Source organism: Hypomesus nipponensis, chromosome 10 (genome assembly GCF_054491055.1).
Source record: "Hypomesus nipponensis isolate SF chromosome 10, ASM5449105v1, whole genome shotgun sequence".
Lineage (NCBI taxonomy): Eukaryota > Metazoa > Chordata > Actinopteri > Osmeriformes > Osmeridae > Hypomesus > Hypomesus nipponensis.
Genome location: NC_140370.1, coordinates 11,122,217 through 11,137,380, shown reverse-complemented (window position 1 = coordinate 11,137,380; position 15,164 = coordinate 11,122,217). Strand labels below are relative to the sequence as shown.

The window sequence follows — 15,164 nt, the reverse complement described above, 5'->3', positions numbered from 1 at the left end:
TGGAGCCACGACGTCCCACAGGAGTCTCCGCAATCACCCAAGGACCGTGTCCAACCAGCGGACATTTATATTGACATTAAGTCATTTAGCTGATGCTCTTATCCAGACGCTTTTATCCAGAGCTCTTATCCAGAGCGTCTATATCTGTGAACATGTCAATACATCCCCCCTCCCCTTCCCTCCGCCCCCTCTGACAGGTGGACGTCGGCGACAGGGTGATGAAGCTGAACACGGAGGTGCGTGACATCAGCAACCTCTCCAAGACGGGCTTCTACCTGGCCTTCCAAGACCTGGGCGCCTGCATCGCCCTGGTCTCCGTCCGCATCTTCTACAAGAAGTGCCCCCTCACCGTGCTCAACCTGGCCACCTTCCCCGACACCATCACGGGGGGTGACTCGGCCCTGGTGGAGGTGCAGGGCGCGTGCGTCAACGCCTCCGAGGAGCACGACACCCCCAGGATGTACTGCAGCGCTGACGGAGGCTGGCTGGTGCCCATCGGGAGGTGCGTGTGCAAGCCCGGCTACGAGGAGCACAAGGGCGTCTGCCAACGTGAGTGTCTATATTTCAAGTGTGCGTCGGTGTGTATTGGTGTGTGTGTGTGTGTCTGGCAAGTTTTAGGCAGCATCCAAGACAAGCTGGTTTTGTTCGAGAGAGAGTTGGCTCAGAGCAGCGTTTGTGTTTGTCTCAGGGCTGTATATCTCTTTCACAGCATATTGATGTGTTGAGAACTCGGGACGCCTCAGGTGGGGGCTTCATAGAGTTGTAAAACTGCAGATGGTGTGTGTGTGTTTGTGTGTGCGTGCGTGTGTATGTGCGTGTGTAACACACAGTGTTAACTTTCCATTGTCACCTGTGGCAATAAGCCGGCTTAGTAATGTGTGAGTCATTTTTGCTTTGAATTGAGATGAACGCAGGAGAGGAACTCAGTGTAGATGGCGGGGACTCACCCCAGTACTAATCCTCCCTGATTAGCTTACTCACCCCCTTGCGGTTCAAACTTTATTTAACCTACAGACACCATGTGGTTCTGGTGACCTCATCAGTCTGCTCCAGGCTTCCTTTCAGTCTTAGCAGAAAAAAATGGCAAAAACCTTTCAAAAGCACCTCTAACAAGCTACCTTTACCATATAATGTGCACATGTGTGTGTGCACTGTTTCTTTGTGTATGTGTAGTCAGAGCCTACATGTATGTATGTGTGCGTGTGTGTGTGTCAGACAGAGGAGATAATGATGGAGTCTTATTGACGGGTGAAGGTCAGAGGCCAGGACATATATGTTTGTGTCCCCCCTCTAACAACTTGAGTTATAGATACTGCTGGAGTGTAGACATCAGTATGTGCACTGCATGTCTACAGCAAATTCCAATGTTGTAGCAATGCCACAAGATAGCAAATAGCCAGTTCAGTTTCATTAGGTTAGTAGTATTTACCTCAAGAATACAATACGTCTCCGCATGTAGAACCTTGGTACCTGAAGCTCTAGATACTGTGCTGTAACATTCAGTGCTTCATTGTTTTAGCCTTGTGGTAGAGAATGAAGCATCACCATCAGTAGTCTTTAGTCTTTCAGCCTGACCCTGGTCCCTGTCCCTGTTTCAGGGGCACCTATGAGGTTGTGAATTAGTCACTCAACCACCACACGCAGGTTGGTGAAGCGTAGCATGGAGCGTAGCATGGAGCGTAGCATGGAGTGTATTCATGCATCCCCAGGAGAGTGAGCTCCGTGCTTTTAGAGAGGCGTCTTAGCATTAACAACTGGCTCACCACAATAGGTGTGCGCCCTGCTCCATCTCTCTCAGCAGTCCTCACTGCTCTCTCAGAAATATCTTTCCTGCTCTCTCTCTCTCTCTCTCTCTCTCTCTCTCTCTCTCTCTCTCTCTCTCTCTCTCTCTCTCTCTCTCTCTCTCTCTCTCTCTCCCCCCCCCCACAGGAGTCTCTAACAGCATAATGCAGTAAGAGCTCTCCCACTCTGGGGGGCTGCAGGTGGGCTGCCATGTGATGGTAGGGGTTGTTCTTTCCATCTGTACCGTCACAATGAAGTCATTCTGTCCTCTATCCGTCTGTTCTCGCTTTTCTTTCTCCCTCCACCTCTCTCTGCTCTCCATTGCATCTCTCCTTTTCCCTGGCTTTGCCCATTGCACCCCCTCCCCTGTCTCTCTCTCTCTCTCTCTCTCTCTCTCGTTCTCCACCCCTCCCTTTCTCCCACTCCTCTTACGTTTTGTGTGAGGTGTTAATGGAATCATTAGTAGACTCACTCTTACACAGACAAACACCAGACGCCTCCAATGATCATGTGATTTTCCCTCTTTGGCCTCTCTCATGTGTTCTCCCATCTGATTCTGGTCTCTCTATCTGTAATTGTACCAAACTCCCTCTCTCCCTCTTCCCCTCTCACCTTCTCTCTTAGTTGGAACTTTTTCCTCCCTCTCTCTCTTTACCTCTCCTCACCTCCACCCTCCTTTATTAAACATGTATAAAGCACATACTCTCTTTGTGTAATCCTCTCATTCTTCGAGCAAACCAAAACAGAACCCTTTCTAAACCCAGTTGTTGTTGAAACATGATCTTGTGCGTTCTCTGTCTCAGACATTATCTGAGGCTTTGCAGGAAGAAATAATTCCAGACTTGTTTTCTCCGTCTTTTTCATCCCTCTCTCTGTTTCTCTCTCTCTCTGTCTCTGTCTTTCTCTCTTTCCCTCTCTCTCTCTCTCTGTCTCTGTCTTTCTCTCTTTCCCTCTCTCTCCCTCTGTCTCGGTGTGTACTGAGGCGTACACTGAAGGCACCCCTGCCCTGTTAGCTGTGAAGCCCTGTACGTTCCTATAAAATCACCGTCATTTGCCCTGTTGCTGTACTTACATAATCCTCCTTATTTAGGGAGAGAGACAAAGCGCATGCAAACATGCGCACACACATGCCAACACACATACACACACACACAACGCACTAGGTTTTTTTCTTCCCTTGTCTCTTTGACTCTATCTCACCTTTTTCCCTGTCTCTCACCATTGGTACCCCCCACCTTCACCCCACTCTCTCTCTCTCTCTCTCTCTCTCTCTCTATCTCAGCCCCTGTCTCCTCCATCATCCCCCCTATGCCCTCAGAGTTCGTGGACTGAATATACTTCCCTCTCCTTTTTTAACCCCTGGGGGTCCATTGTGAAAAGTGTGTGTGTGTGTGTGCTTATAGGGCCTTGTCCTCCTCTCTGTGTCTGACAGCAGCAATTACGGCCTCAGATACCAGTGAGAATACGGAGAGAGAGAGAGAGAGAGAGAGAGAGAGAGAGAGAGAGAGAGAGAGAGGGACAGACACCTGTCATAGCCCTCTTTTTCCCTCTCCCTCTTGTTCTTCTTCCCCCCGTTCCCTCAGTAGCCTGTGGTGATTGACAGTGGGGAAGTGGAATATAGGTCAGGGTGATGTGTGCAGTCCTGGCTGTTTATCTGTCACTCAGACTGTCTGCTATCTGTCCGTCTGTCCATGTGCCTGTCTGTCTCTCTGCCTGTCTGTCTATCTGCATATCTGCTTGTTGGCCTGTATATCTGCCTATGTAGTTGTATGTCCGCCTGCCTGTCTACAGGTCTGCTTGTTTGCCTTTCAGTCCATCGATTCATCTATATGTCTTCCTGATCTACCTACACTACCCAAGACCATGACATGTTTCTGGGTTACCTCATTGCCATCACATGACTGATGAGGGCCTGGCGATGATGTCATCCGTTGTTGAGGGAGGAGCTGCGGTATAGCTCCGGATGTCCAGGGCAGAACCAGGGCTTCTGGCGGCAGGTTTGCCAGGGCTGTATCTGTGTCATATGGGGACCACTGGACTGAGATGAAAGCCTAACACACACATGGTCATCCAATCCGAGCCGTTTTAGAGACCCACATGACTAATGTCACTGTCGCCTGGAAGGAAGTCTGATTTCATTTCTCCATGGGAAATTGTACTTTAAGTATTGAGAGAGAGATGCAGTCACACACACACACACAATATGTATCATAAGAGGATTGGAGCTTTTATTCAATAATGAAAGGTTGGAGCAAAAAAAACTGATGTAGGAGGAAGGTTAATCTCCAGAACTGTAAAAGACATTGGGCTCATTTAGACTGACCTCCATGTGTGTGTGTGTGCGTGGGTGTACATGTGTGTGTGTGTGACAGATTTTTACAACCCCATAGGGAAATCATGTCTGACTTTACTACCTTGCTAACACAGTGCTACATCTCATACCTATACGAGCGGAGAGAGCAGCGTGAGTGTCTTCGCCAGTCCAGGCAGTCGCTAAACCCCACCTGAGCACGTTTTATGGTTCATTACCAAGACCTTTGAAGGTCAAGAGCTCCCCTACCTCTGACACACACACATACACACGCACAATTTGGGCTAATCGTCTCATGGTCTTTCACCAGCTGTCAGTGCAAGGAGCTGGAGAGTTACTTTGTGGGGTGGTCGGTTAGGGAGAAAGCTGAATAATGTAGTCTGCAGGTGTGTGTAGTGTGTGTTTGTGTGTGACGTACCTGTCTGTCTACTTGATTCCTCTCCACTCCACTCCTCTCCTTGCCTCTGGTGTATGCCATGAGACTTAGAGCAGTTACAGCTAAGCGGAGGAAAGCAGGCCAAGGACTCAGTTAGTGGTGAAGGCATGTAGGAGCTCCACACATCTTTATATAGAGCCTCTCCCTGCAGAGACAGACAAAGAGAGAAGGAGGAGAGGAGGGAGAGGGGCAGGGAGGGAGGGATGGAGAAGGCAGGGAGGGAGGGATGGAGAAGGCAGGGAGGGAGGGATGGAGAAGGCAGGGAGGGAGGGATGGAGAAGGCAGGGAGGGAGGGATGGAGAAGGCAGGGAGGGAGGGATGGAGAAGGCAGGGAGGGAGGGATGGAGAAGGCAGGGAGGGAGGGATGGAGAAGGCAGGGAGGGAGGGATGGAGAAGGCAGGGAGGGAGGGATGGAGAAGGCAGGGAGGGAGGGATGGAGAGGGGGTTAGTTGCCATTATTTGGTCACATTTCTTGAGTACCATTGAGTCCCATGCTGAGTTTCACACACACACACACACACACACAGTCTGACTCTGTCAGAAGTGGCAGTTGGAGGGTCTAGAGTGAAAGAGCAAGGTGTGCGTGTGTACGTGCCTGTGTGTTCATGCCTGTGTGAGTGATCGGGTTGTCCGGGAGACAGAGGGGGCATGCAGGCAGCAGGAAACCGAGAGGCAGGAAGGCAGTGATTGACCCTTCCCTCTTTTCACCCCCTCTTCATTCCATCCTGCCATCTCTCCATTTCTCCCTCCCTCCCTCCCTCCCTCCCTCCCTCCCTCCCTCCCTCCCTCCCTCCCTCCCTCCCTCCCTCCCTCCCTCCCTCCCTCCCTCCCTCCCTCCCTCCCTCCCTCCCTCCCTCCCTCCCTCCCTCCCTCCCTCCCTCCCTCCCTCCCTCCCTCCCTCCCTCCCTCACTCCCTCCCTTCCTCCATCCCTCCCTCCCTCCCTCCCTCCCTCCCTCCCTCCCTCCCTCCCTCCCTCCCTCCCTCCCTCCCTCCCTCCCTCCCTCCCTCCCTCCCTCCCTCCCTCCCTCCCTCCCTCCCCCTTCATTCCGTCCTCTCTCACTCTATCCACCATCTTGTTCCCTCACTTCCTCTTCCAATCAATGGCTTCCAGATGTAGCTCCATGCTGTCGGACGGGCTGCTGTTTCTTGTGGGAACCCTGCAGAGGGAGGCTCTATACACACACACACACGCATGCACACACACACACGCACACACACACAGACACACACATGCAAAAAATGTTGGTACATACATGGCTGTTGTAAGGGATTCTCTGATAGTGATCACCTCTGACAAGTAAATGTCAAGAGGGTCAAGTGTTCACAAGGATGTGCGTGCGTGCGGTGTGTTGTGTGTAGTTCATTTAACACGTTTTACATCTCAGAACGCATGTGAAGTGCACACCACAGCCTCAAGCACAGTGGATTTATCAAATATAGAATTACCTTTAGACTCTCCAGTCACCTCTCTCCCTCGCTCTTGTTCTCTTTCAATCTCTATTGCTTTTTTCTCCTTCTCATTCTGTCTCACTTTGTCTCAATCGGTTTCTCTCTATCCCTTTCTCGGTTTTTCTCAGAGAAAGGGAGAGAAAGATGGAGAGAACGTGAGCCTGTGAGACAGTAAAGCACGGGGCGCTCCGCTCCCGGTCCGCCTGAGAGAATGAATTATTGAGAGTGATGAACTGAAAATAACATGGGTGGGGAGGAGAGGAAAAGAAGGATGATGCTCTCTCTCTTTCTCTCTTTCTCTCCCACTCTCTCCTCGGGCCAAAGGACCAGACACAAGAAGCTCCCAAAAACAGTGTGTGTGTGTGTCTGCATGTGCGGTTTTGACTAAATGCCCTCTCGGTTTTGACGGTTAAGAACGAGCGTTTGTGACGTGCTTTTTTTTTACTGTCTCTTACTTTCACACTGTCCTCTTTCTCCTCCAATAATTCTGTAACGGTAACTTTGTCCCCCACTCCTCCCCCTTTTCTCTGTCTCCCTCTCTCCTTCTCTGTCCCCAATCTCTATCCCATCTCTCTGTCCCCCTCTCCTCCCCCCCTCTCTGTCCCCCTCTCCTCCCCCCCTCTCTGTCCCCCTCTCCTCCCCCCCTCTCTGTCCCCCTCTCCTCCCTCTCTCTGTCTCCCTCTCCCCCTCTCCTCCCCCTCTCCACCCCCCCCTCTGTCTCCCTCTCTCCCTCTCTGTCCCCCTCTCCTCCCTCTCTCTGTCTCCCTCTCTCCCTCTCTGTCCCCCTCTCCTCCCCCCCTCTCTGTCCCTCTCTCTGTCTCCCTCTCTCCCTCTCTGTCCCCCTCTCCTCCCCCTCTCTCTGTCCCTCTCTCTGTCTCCCTCTCTCCCTCTCTGTCCCCCTCTCCTCCCTCTCTATGTCTCCCTCTCTCCCTCTCTCTCCCCCTCTCCTCCCCCCTCTCTGTCCCTCTCTCTGTCTCCCTCTCTCCCTCTCTGTCCCCCTCTCCTCCCTCTCTCTGTCTCCCTCTCTCCCTCTCTGTCCCCCTCTCCTCCCCCTCTCTCTGTCTCCCTCCCTTGGTCCCACTCTCTCCCAGTCCTGCTGGGTGTCCCTCTCTAACATGTAGCCTGAATGCCTGCTCCATCACGAGAGGAGAATGTTGCTATTTGAATTTCCATGGCTCCTTTCCCAATGATGTTGTTACAACAGCCCACACTTGGGAATTCTCCCTAGAGACGACTGCTAACTACAGGGCCCATCTGTGTGTGTGTTTGTGTGTGTTTATTTGTAAGTGAATTAGCTGTGCCTGCAGAGTTAGGTGTGGGTCCACAGCTTGACCAGTCTGCTAGGATGTCTGTCCTTGACTGGACCATATTAATAATGACTGATGATGATGAAGATTAATGTATTTTTGAGAGAAAGGGAGAGAATAAAAGAGAAAGAGAAAGACTTCAAATGTGAAATGAAAACATTGTCTATCTACCATAGATGGACATAGCATCCTCCGTCTCTCTTTCTTTCTCCCACTCTCTCTCTTTCTCTGTGTGCCTGTAGAACTATTTCCCTCTCCCTCTCTCTTGTTCTCTCTCTCTCTCTCTTTCTCTGTCTCCCTTTCTTCTCATATCACAGTCATCTCAAAAGCACACACAACCACCTGGAATCCATTTAATCTGTTTTTAGAGTAATTGATAATAGCCACTCAGGAATGCACCAAACGAGTGCCCTATAAGAGTGTGTTTGTGTAGGTATGAGAGTGTGGGCATTGTATAGTAGTTATATATGTTGCTGTTTTTGTGTGTCTTAATTGTTGTGATCAACTCAGGTTATTGTTCCCTATACATATTCATCTACCCATCCCCTCATGCTCACTTCTTTGTGTGTGCGTGTGTGTGTTTGTGTGTGTCCTGTCTGAAATAAAATAAATATTTTTGCAGCAGCTCTGGAGAAGGTCAGGGTCAAGTTATGACAGACATCCCTATGGGAAATGAGACACACACACACGCACGCTGTCACGCACACAAAAGGTCAGACAAAAATAACAATCCCAATTCAAACCTTTACCCCGAAGGCTTGATGTCTGTGGCTAGAGTCAGGAATTCTAGGTCTTTGTACATGGGTGTGTGTGCGCATGTCTGTGTGTGTGTGTGTGTGTGTGTGGGGTGCGTGTGTGTGTAGGTGTGTGTGTGTGTGTGTGGGGGAGCCTCGTACAGTAGTTCCTCTTGACCAGTCTCAGTAATTGGACAGTATCCAGGGACTTTGACTACATCAGAACTGTAGCGAAGTGTGTTCATGTGTTTCATGTACGTTGCCAGCGACGCACCGTTGAATATTGTACTATTGCTGTGGGTCATTATTGACCACTGAGTGAATTTGATTTGTATTAACAGTATGTATTAATAATATAAAATAATAAGGAGATGTGAATAATACATTTTTATAAATAATGTTTTACATTAATAATAAATTGTTTGACATTCTGTGTCTAGAACAACAGGGCTTGACTGTTTCCATGTTCTCCTCTTGGTTCCTAAGCTTGTGTTTGAGGATGTTCAAGCCAGGTTCAGATATAGAATAGCCATATTGAGATGTCTAAGAATGTCTGTCTTGACTTGAGTCTGGCGATATGATTTAACATGGGGGATCTTAACAATTAGAACCAATTTTCTGAACATGAAATTTCACAGGCGATTCCTAGATGGATGAGGGTCAAGGGTCAGGTCACAGGAGTCAGGTCACAGGGGTCAGGGGTCAAGCTTGTTGTCCCCCATCAGTCTATAAAAGCAGAGCTGAGCCGAGCGGAGAAAGGGGGGGGGGAGACACACCTTTATTTCTGTCTCTCTTTCTCTCGCTTCACAGAGGAGAGGCGAAGAGAGGAGGAGACGGGGGGGTAAAGAGAAGTGAGGGGAGAGAAGAGAAGAGAGAAGTGCAGAGGAGTGGAAGGGAGGGGAAGAGGAGGGGAGTGTGAGGAGGGGAGAGGGAGGGAGGAGAACCGACGCGAGAGAAGAGAGGCAGAACAAGGCAGGTCTTGCCCTGGGACAGAGCAAGGGGGGGTGGGGGGGTGGGGGTAGCTGCTGTGTATTTGGAGGGATTAGTTCTGCTGGTGTGGTTATTAGGATTATTACAGCCTCAGATTAGGGATTAGAGATTCAAGAGGGAGAGGGTGCTGACGTCTCTATCCTGGCTAGGGTGCATGTGAAGTGAGAAGCCAGGAAAGCTGCAGAACACTAGCACACTGCTCACCCACTCCACTCTTCAACCTGTCCTTGGACTGAAATACCAGAGCATGTCTTGTGTATGCTGTAATAACCTTAGATCATTGTTTACCCAACTACATGAATGTGTGTTTACCCTTTGGGAAGCATTTGCAGATGTACACACACACTCACGCGCACGCACACACACAGATCTATACACACACTCACACACACAAAGCTATACACGTTCACTAACACACACACTCTCTCTCACACACATACACACGACCCCAATGGCTTTTAGACCCGTCAAATTAAATCTTGTCAGATTTCTCCACTGACGCTTGATGTATAAATGTTTAAATAGTTGGCCTGAACAAGTGGCTTGATTGCCAACACACACTTATACAAACGTACACACACAAACTTGTAAAAACACACACACATACTCTCACACATTCACATACACACATGCACATAATGCACACAGTCTGTGATACTGTGGTACTCAACAGGGATGTGGAGGGTTCCATCTTGAAAGCATGTTTCCATGGTGACCATTTCACCATGGCGCTCATTTCCCCTGGGCCATGATAGAGCCTTACACAACTTCTCTCTACCAAACACATGCACACAACTGTACACACACTCTCTCAAACACACACACACACACACACTGTTCTCTTATTTCTCTGCCCTCTATAGTAATGCTGGGCAGGGCTATGACTGGAACCATGTATGACATAAACCGACACAACAGAGCAATTAACGTTCTAACTAGATCGGTCCAGGTACAGGACAAACAGGAACACTGACGAGGACGAGAGAGGAGAGAGAGGGGAAGAGTCTGTTTGTCTGTCTGTCTGTCTGTCTGTCTGTCTGTCTGTCTGTCTGTCTGTCTGTCTGTCTGTCTGTCTGTCTGTCTGTCTGTCTGTCTGTCTCCATGTCTCTGTATGTATGGTCTTGTCTGTCTGTCTGTCTGTCTGTGTCCATGTCTCTGTATGTGTGGTCTTGTCTGTCTGTCTGTCTGTCTGTCTGTCTGTCTGTCTGTCTGTCTGTCTGTCTGTCTGTCTGTCTGTCTGTCTGTCTGTCTGTCTGTCTGTCTGTCTTGTCTGTCTTGTCTGTCTTGTCTGTCTGTGTCCATGTCTCTGTATGTGTGGTCTTGTCTGTCTGTCTGTCTGTCTGTCTGTCTGTCTGTCTGTCTGTCTGTCTCCATGTCTCTGTATGTGTGGTCTTGTCTGTCTGTCTGTCTGTCTGTCTGTCTGTCTGTCTGTCTGTCTGTGTCCATGTCTCTGTATGTGTGGTCTTGTCTGTCTGTCTGTCTGTCTGTCTGTGTCCATGTCTCTGTATGTGTGGTCCTGTCTCTCTGGGTGCTGTGTGAGCGTGGTGGCCTCAGCTCTACTATATCATATCTAAGAGCTATCGATTGGAATAGGCACAGTCTCCAGTAGCGGGATTAATATTTAATAAGACATATACCCGAGACCATTCATTTCATACACTCTATCATCAAACACACCCTCATAAACACACACACACAAACACACACACACAAATTCTGGATGCTCACCATACAAGGCTGCAGTGTGACTTGGTCTTATAAACAAGGCCTTCTGGAACATCTTCATCACCCACAGCAACAGAAGACAAGAACACCTTTTACACTCATATTACACAGCCCCTGAGGGAAACAGCCTGTACAACTTGTACTCTTTATAATGTGCAAGTTTTTAGCCAAGAGCTGCCTCTGCTCTTATATACAGTGTGTGTGTGTGTGGTGTGTGTGTGTGTGTGTTTCTGGCTTAGCCACCTGTACCCTTCTCATATTTTAGGCAAATCATTAATCATAGGGGAGCCAGTCAAGAGACACAGTTCCCCATGGGCACTGAACTGCAAGACTGAGAAAGATTCTCAAGAAAAAGAGTGTGTTTGTGTGTGTTTGTGTGTGTGTGTGTGTGTGTGAATGTAATTTCCACCCCCTCGTCCGGACCACTGTTTTTCTTTGAGGTTTTGATCAGGCAGCTGTGTGGACGCCAGGCTTGGCGCGAGCCCCCCTGTCTGTCTGTCTGTCCTGAGGCACTGGGGTCCTTTGTGTCCCTGCAGAAAGTGGTCTCTGAGAGCCAGAACTCTCCGGATGAAACCCTCCCCAGAGTAAAGCTGCTTTACCCTGCTGCTCCTATAACCTGGCCAACAGCTGACAGCACGCACACATACCGTACACACACACACACACACCCACACACTCTCACAAAAGGACGCAGAAAACTGACAGAGTAGAAAGAGAAAAGAGAGCAGCAGCCTCTAGAGAATTATCTCTCTTGCGCTCTCACTCACACATAGACACACACACACACACAGGCACCTACACTACTCTGAAATCCGCTGGGGATTGTGCTACTGGACTTTGCTCCCTTATGATTAATGATTTGGCTAAAAATATTCCATCGAAACACAGTACAGGTGGCAAAGCTAGAGAAACCTTGGGTTTTTAAGTTTCATTCCACTTTCTTATTCTTTACCCTTATTGGTGTGTGTGTGTGTGTGTGTGTGTGTGTGTGTGTGTGTGTGTGTGTGTGAGTGTGAGAGTATGTGCGTGTGTGGTAATTTATGGCCCTGCAGAGGCAAACTGTGTGTTACTTGATTAAATCTGTGACCTTCAGCACCACCAAAAGCAATCAGTAGACACACACACAGTATATACTTAATACACTCACACACGCAAACACTCCTCACACCAACATGCAATCAGTACCTGGTGGAATCCATCACAGCATTGATCCATCTAAACACACACACACACACACACACACACAGATTATTGAATTGCATTTCCGACACCACCCCATTTCCCTGACTCAGAGGCTTGATAATGGAGGACTAAGCACCTCCAGAGAGAACACAGGAATGCTGAAAGTCATAAATACATACAAGTGCAGTCTCAGTCGACATCCCTGGAAAAACCAGGGATGCAAAATTACTAACCGGAAACCCCATTAGAACTCTGGGATTAGACACACTAATATGCTCTTCTCATTCCGTTCACTGATGCTGTGCTGGGTACTGTACCTCTCCTACTGGCTGCTTCCTACTGTGTGTAACAGCTGTCGTGTACTGCAGTGTGTGACGTGGACTAGCATCACAAGTGTAACCCTGCGCCCCCCTCCCCCCCCTCCTCCTCCCCCAGCATGCAGACCCGGCTCCTACAAGGCCTCCGCCACCGATGCCTACTGCTCAAAATGTCCGCCTCACAGCTCCTCCCACCAGGAAAAAGCGTCGGAGTGTGTGTGCGAACCGGGCTTCTACCTTGCAGAGTCAGACCCACGCTCCATGGCCTGCACACGTAAGTAACACACACACACACGCACACAGAGACTTCAGTTAGCTCTGACACTAGAGTTCCTACAGATGTCTGATTCTCCGGATCATATCTTGTCTTGTTTATCCATGCTGACTAGCTTCTGTTACACTGTCTACGATGATACACTCCTGAGGTTGTGTGTGTGTGTGTGTGTGTGTGTGTGTGTGTGTGTGTGTGTGTGTGTGTGTGTGTGTGTGGTGGTGTGAGAGAGATACTCCAGTGGAGTGTTCTATTTCTGTCTATGGCTCTGAGTCACCCGGACATAAGGCCTCGGCTTGGCCTAACCACATCCTGAGGTTAGGAGAGACTGAGAGAACGAGAGAGGGATGGAGGGAAGAGATGTAGAGTATGGATGTGAGGGCAGGACAGGATAACTGTAATCGAGAAACAAAGAAGGAGAAACTCAGAAGCCAGCTGCGTACACACACGCACACACACACACGTGCATGTGTGTGAGAGCCAAAGCCATTATCAGGTTATGGTAGATTAAGCTCATTAATCGTTCCTGCAGGTGAGATGTGACAGGTGATATTAACTGGAAATGAGCAATGACTCGTGTGTCTGTGGGTTTGCGTGCGCATGTATCTGTTTGTGTATGTGGGTGTGTGTATGTGGGTGTGTGTATGTGGGTGTGTGTCAGTGTGGTGTGTGTCAGTGTGGTGTGTGTCAGTGTGGTGTGTGTCAGTGTGGTGTGTGTCAGTGTGGTGTGTGTCACTGCTGCTCACTCCTCCCTAAAATACGATCTGTCTCCCGCTCAATCTTCTCTCTTGTGCTCCCTCAAATGGAGGAGGAAAGGAGATCAGAGGATTGGAGAGGAGAGGAAAGGAGAGGAATGGAGATGAGAGGATAGGAATGGAAAGGAGATGAGAGGAGACAAGAGGAGATGAGAGGAGAGAAGAGGAGATGAGAGGAGACAAGAGGAGATGAGAGGAGAGAAGAGGAGATGAGAGGAGACAAGAGGAGATGAGAGGAGAGAAGAGGAGATGAGAGGAGACAAGAGGAGATGAGAGGAGAGAAGCATAGGAAAGAGTGCAGGGGTGAGGCAAAGAGAAGAGGTGGCGGGGGAAGGGTTGAAAGAAGAGTGGAATGACGGATGCTGCAGACATCTCGCTCACCGTCAGGCATCATCCCCCTGTCCTCAGATTTACGGCCGACAGCCTCAATTATCCCCCATGGCCATCCCCTGCCACTAGCCCCCCGCCACCTGCCCTTTAGAGGGGGCTGGCGCTGGGCAGCCTGATCAGGAAAGGCCCAGGCTTTACAGGCCCCCTGAGGCTCACTACTCAGCCTGGACCTGATGAGATGTCATCAGCCAAGACACTGATGCCTGAACTGCCATCTATCAATGCGATCCAAGAATGATCCCATTTCACAGAGTCTACACACGCATGCACACGTATGCACAGAGTCCACACACACATGAACACACACACACAATGATGCCATCAGTCTTTTGCTCTAGATGGCCATGGAAGTCTTGGAGGAGAAATAAGTGACAAATAAACCTTTACGAGGACAACATACAACTGAATGGAATTGTTTCACATGGACACACAAACATAGCTTATTTCAGTTGAAGGACAAATGAGAGTTTGCTGGCTTGTCCTAATGTTAATTCAGATGGATACTTTGGGATTATTATTTGTAAAGTATGGCAAAAATTTATTGAACACCTCCTTCCCTCCTTCCCTCCTTCCCTCCTTCCCTCCTTCCCTCCTTCCCTCCTTCCCTCCCTCCCTCCCTCCCTCCCTCCCTCCCTCCCTCCCTCCCTCCCTCCCTCCCTCCCTCCTTCCCCCTAGGCCCCCCCTCTGCTCCCCGGAACCCCATCTCCTCCGTCAACGAGACCTGCGTCACTCTCGAGTGGTCCCCCCCCTCCGACACGGGGGGCCGTGGGGACGTCACCTACAACCTGTTCTGCAGGAAGTGCTCGGGGGACGGCAGGAAGTGCGTGCCCTGTGGCAGCGCCGTCCACTTTGTGCCCCGGCAGTTTGGCGTGGCGGTTGCCGCGGTGCTGGTGACGGACCTGCAGCCTCACTCCAACTACAGCTTCACTGTCGAGAGTCAGAACGGCGTCTCGGACCTCAGCCCCTCCCCCAGGGGCGAGGTCACCGTCAACGTCACCACCTCCCAGACAGGTGAGCGCCACCGTGTCGTCACAGTCTAGTTGCCGGGCAACGTGAGAGCCCATCGTCAGCCTATTGCGATGCGACAGTTCAGTTGCCATTTTGTAGGGGGGCCTCCGATGTATTCCACACACGTACACACACACATTCACACACACACACACTCACACTCACACACGCACACTCCACCCTGCCCTATACCCTTCACCCCAGAGCTCATGCATATGTATGGTCCCTCTCTGGCTCTGCTGAAGACTCAGGCTTCATTATCATCTGCTGATTAGAACTAGGCACAGAAACAGGCTCGAGTGTTGAGTGTGTGTGTGTGTGTGTGTGTGTGTGCACGTGTAACTGCTTTTGTGTGTGTGTGTGTGCAGGTGTGTACAGTTGTGTATCCGGGACAGGTTGAGAGGAATGGATGGTGATGATGACACACCAGACGTGGCATGGGTTTGTGTGTGTGTGTGTGTGATGATGAAGAGAAGAGTGAGAGGTTGTTAACCTTGTTAAGAGGG

At 49.9% G+C, this 15,164-nt stretch overlaps 1 protein-coding gene across 1 annotated transcript in view; it reads left to right on the top strand.

Moving 5' to 3' along the window:
- The window catches only part of LOC146271686 (ephrin type-A receptor 3-like), a 53,316-nt gene that overhangs the window by 13,710 nt on the left and 24,442 nt on the right, over nt 1-15,164 (top strand). Inside the window, exons 5-7 of the mRNA XM_084708438.1 lie at nt 198-549; nt 12,353-12,508; nt 14,326-14,661. Of these exons, the coding sequence (XP_084564564.1) occupies nt 198-549; nt 12,353-12,508; nt 14,326-14,661 (844 nt within the window). The remainder of the gene's footprint in view (nt 1-197; nt 550-12,352; nt 12,509-14,325; nt 14,662-15,164) is intronic.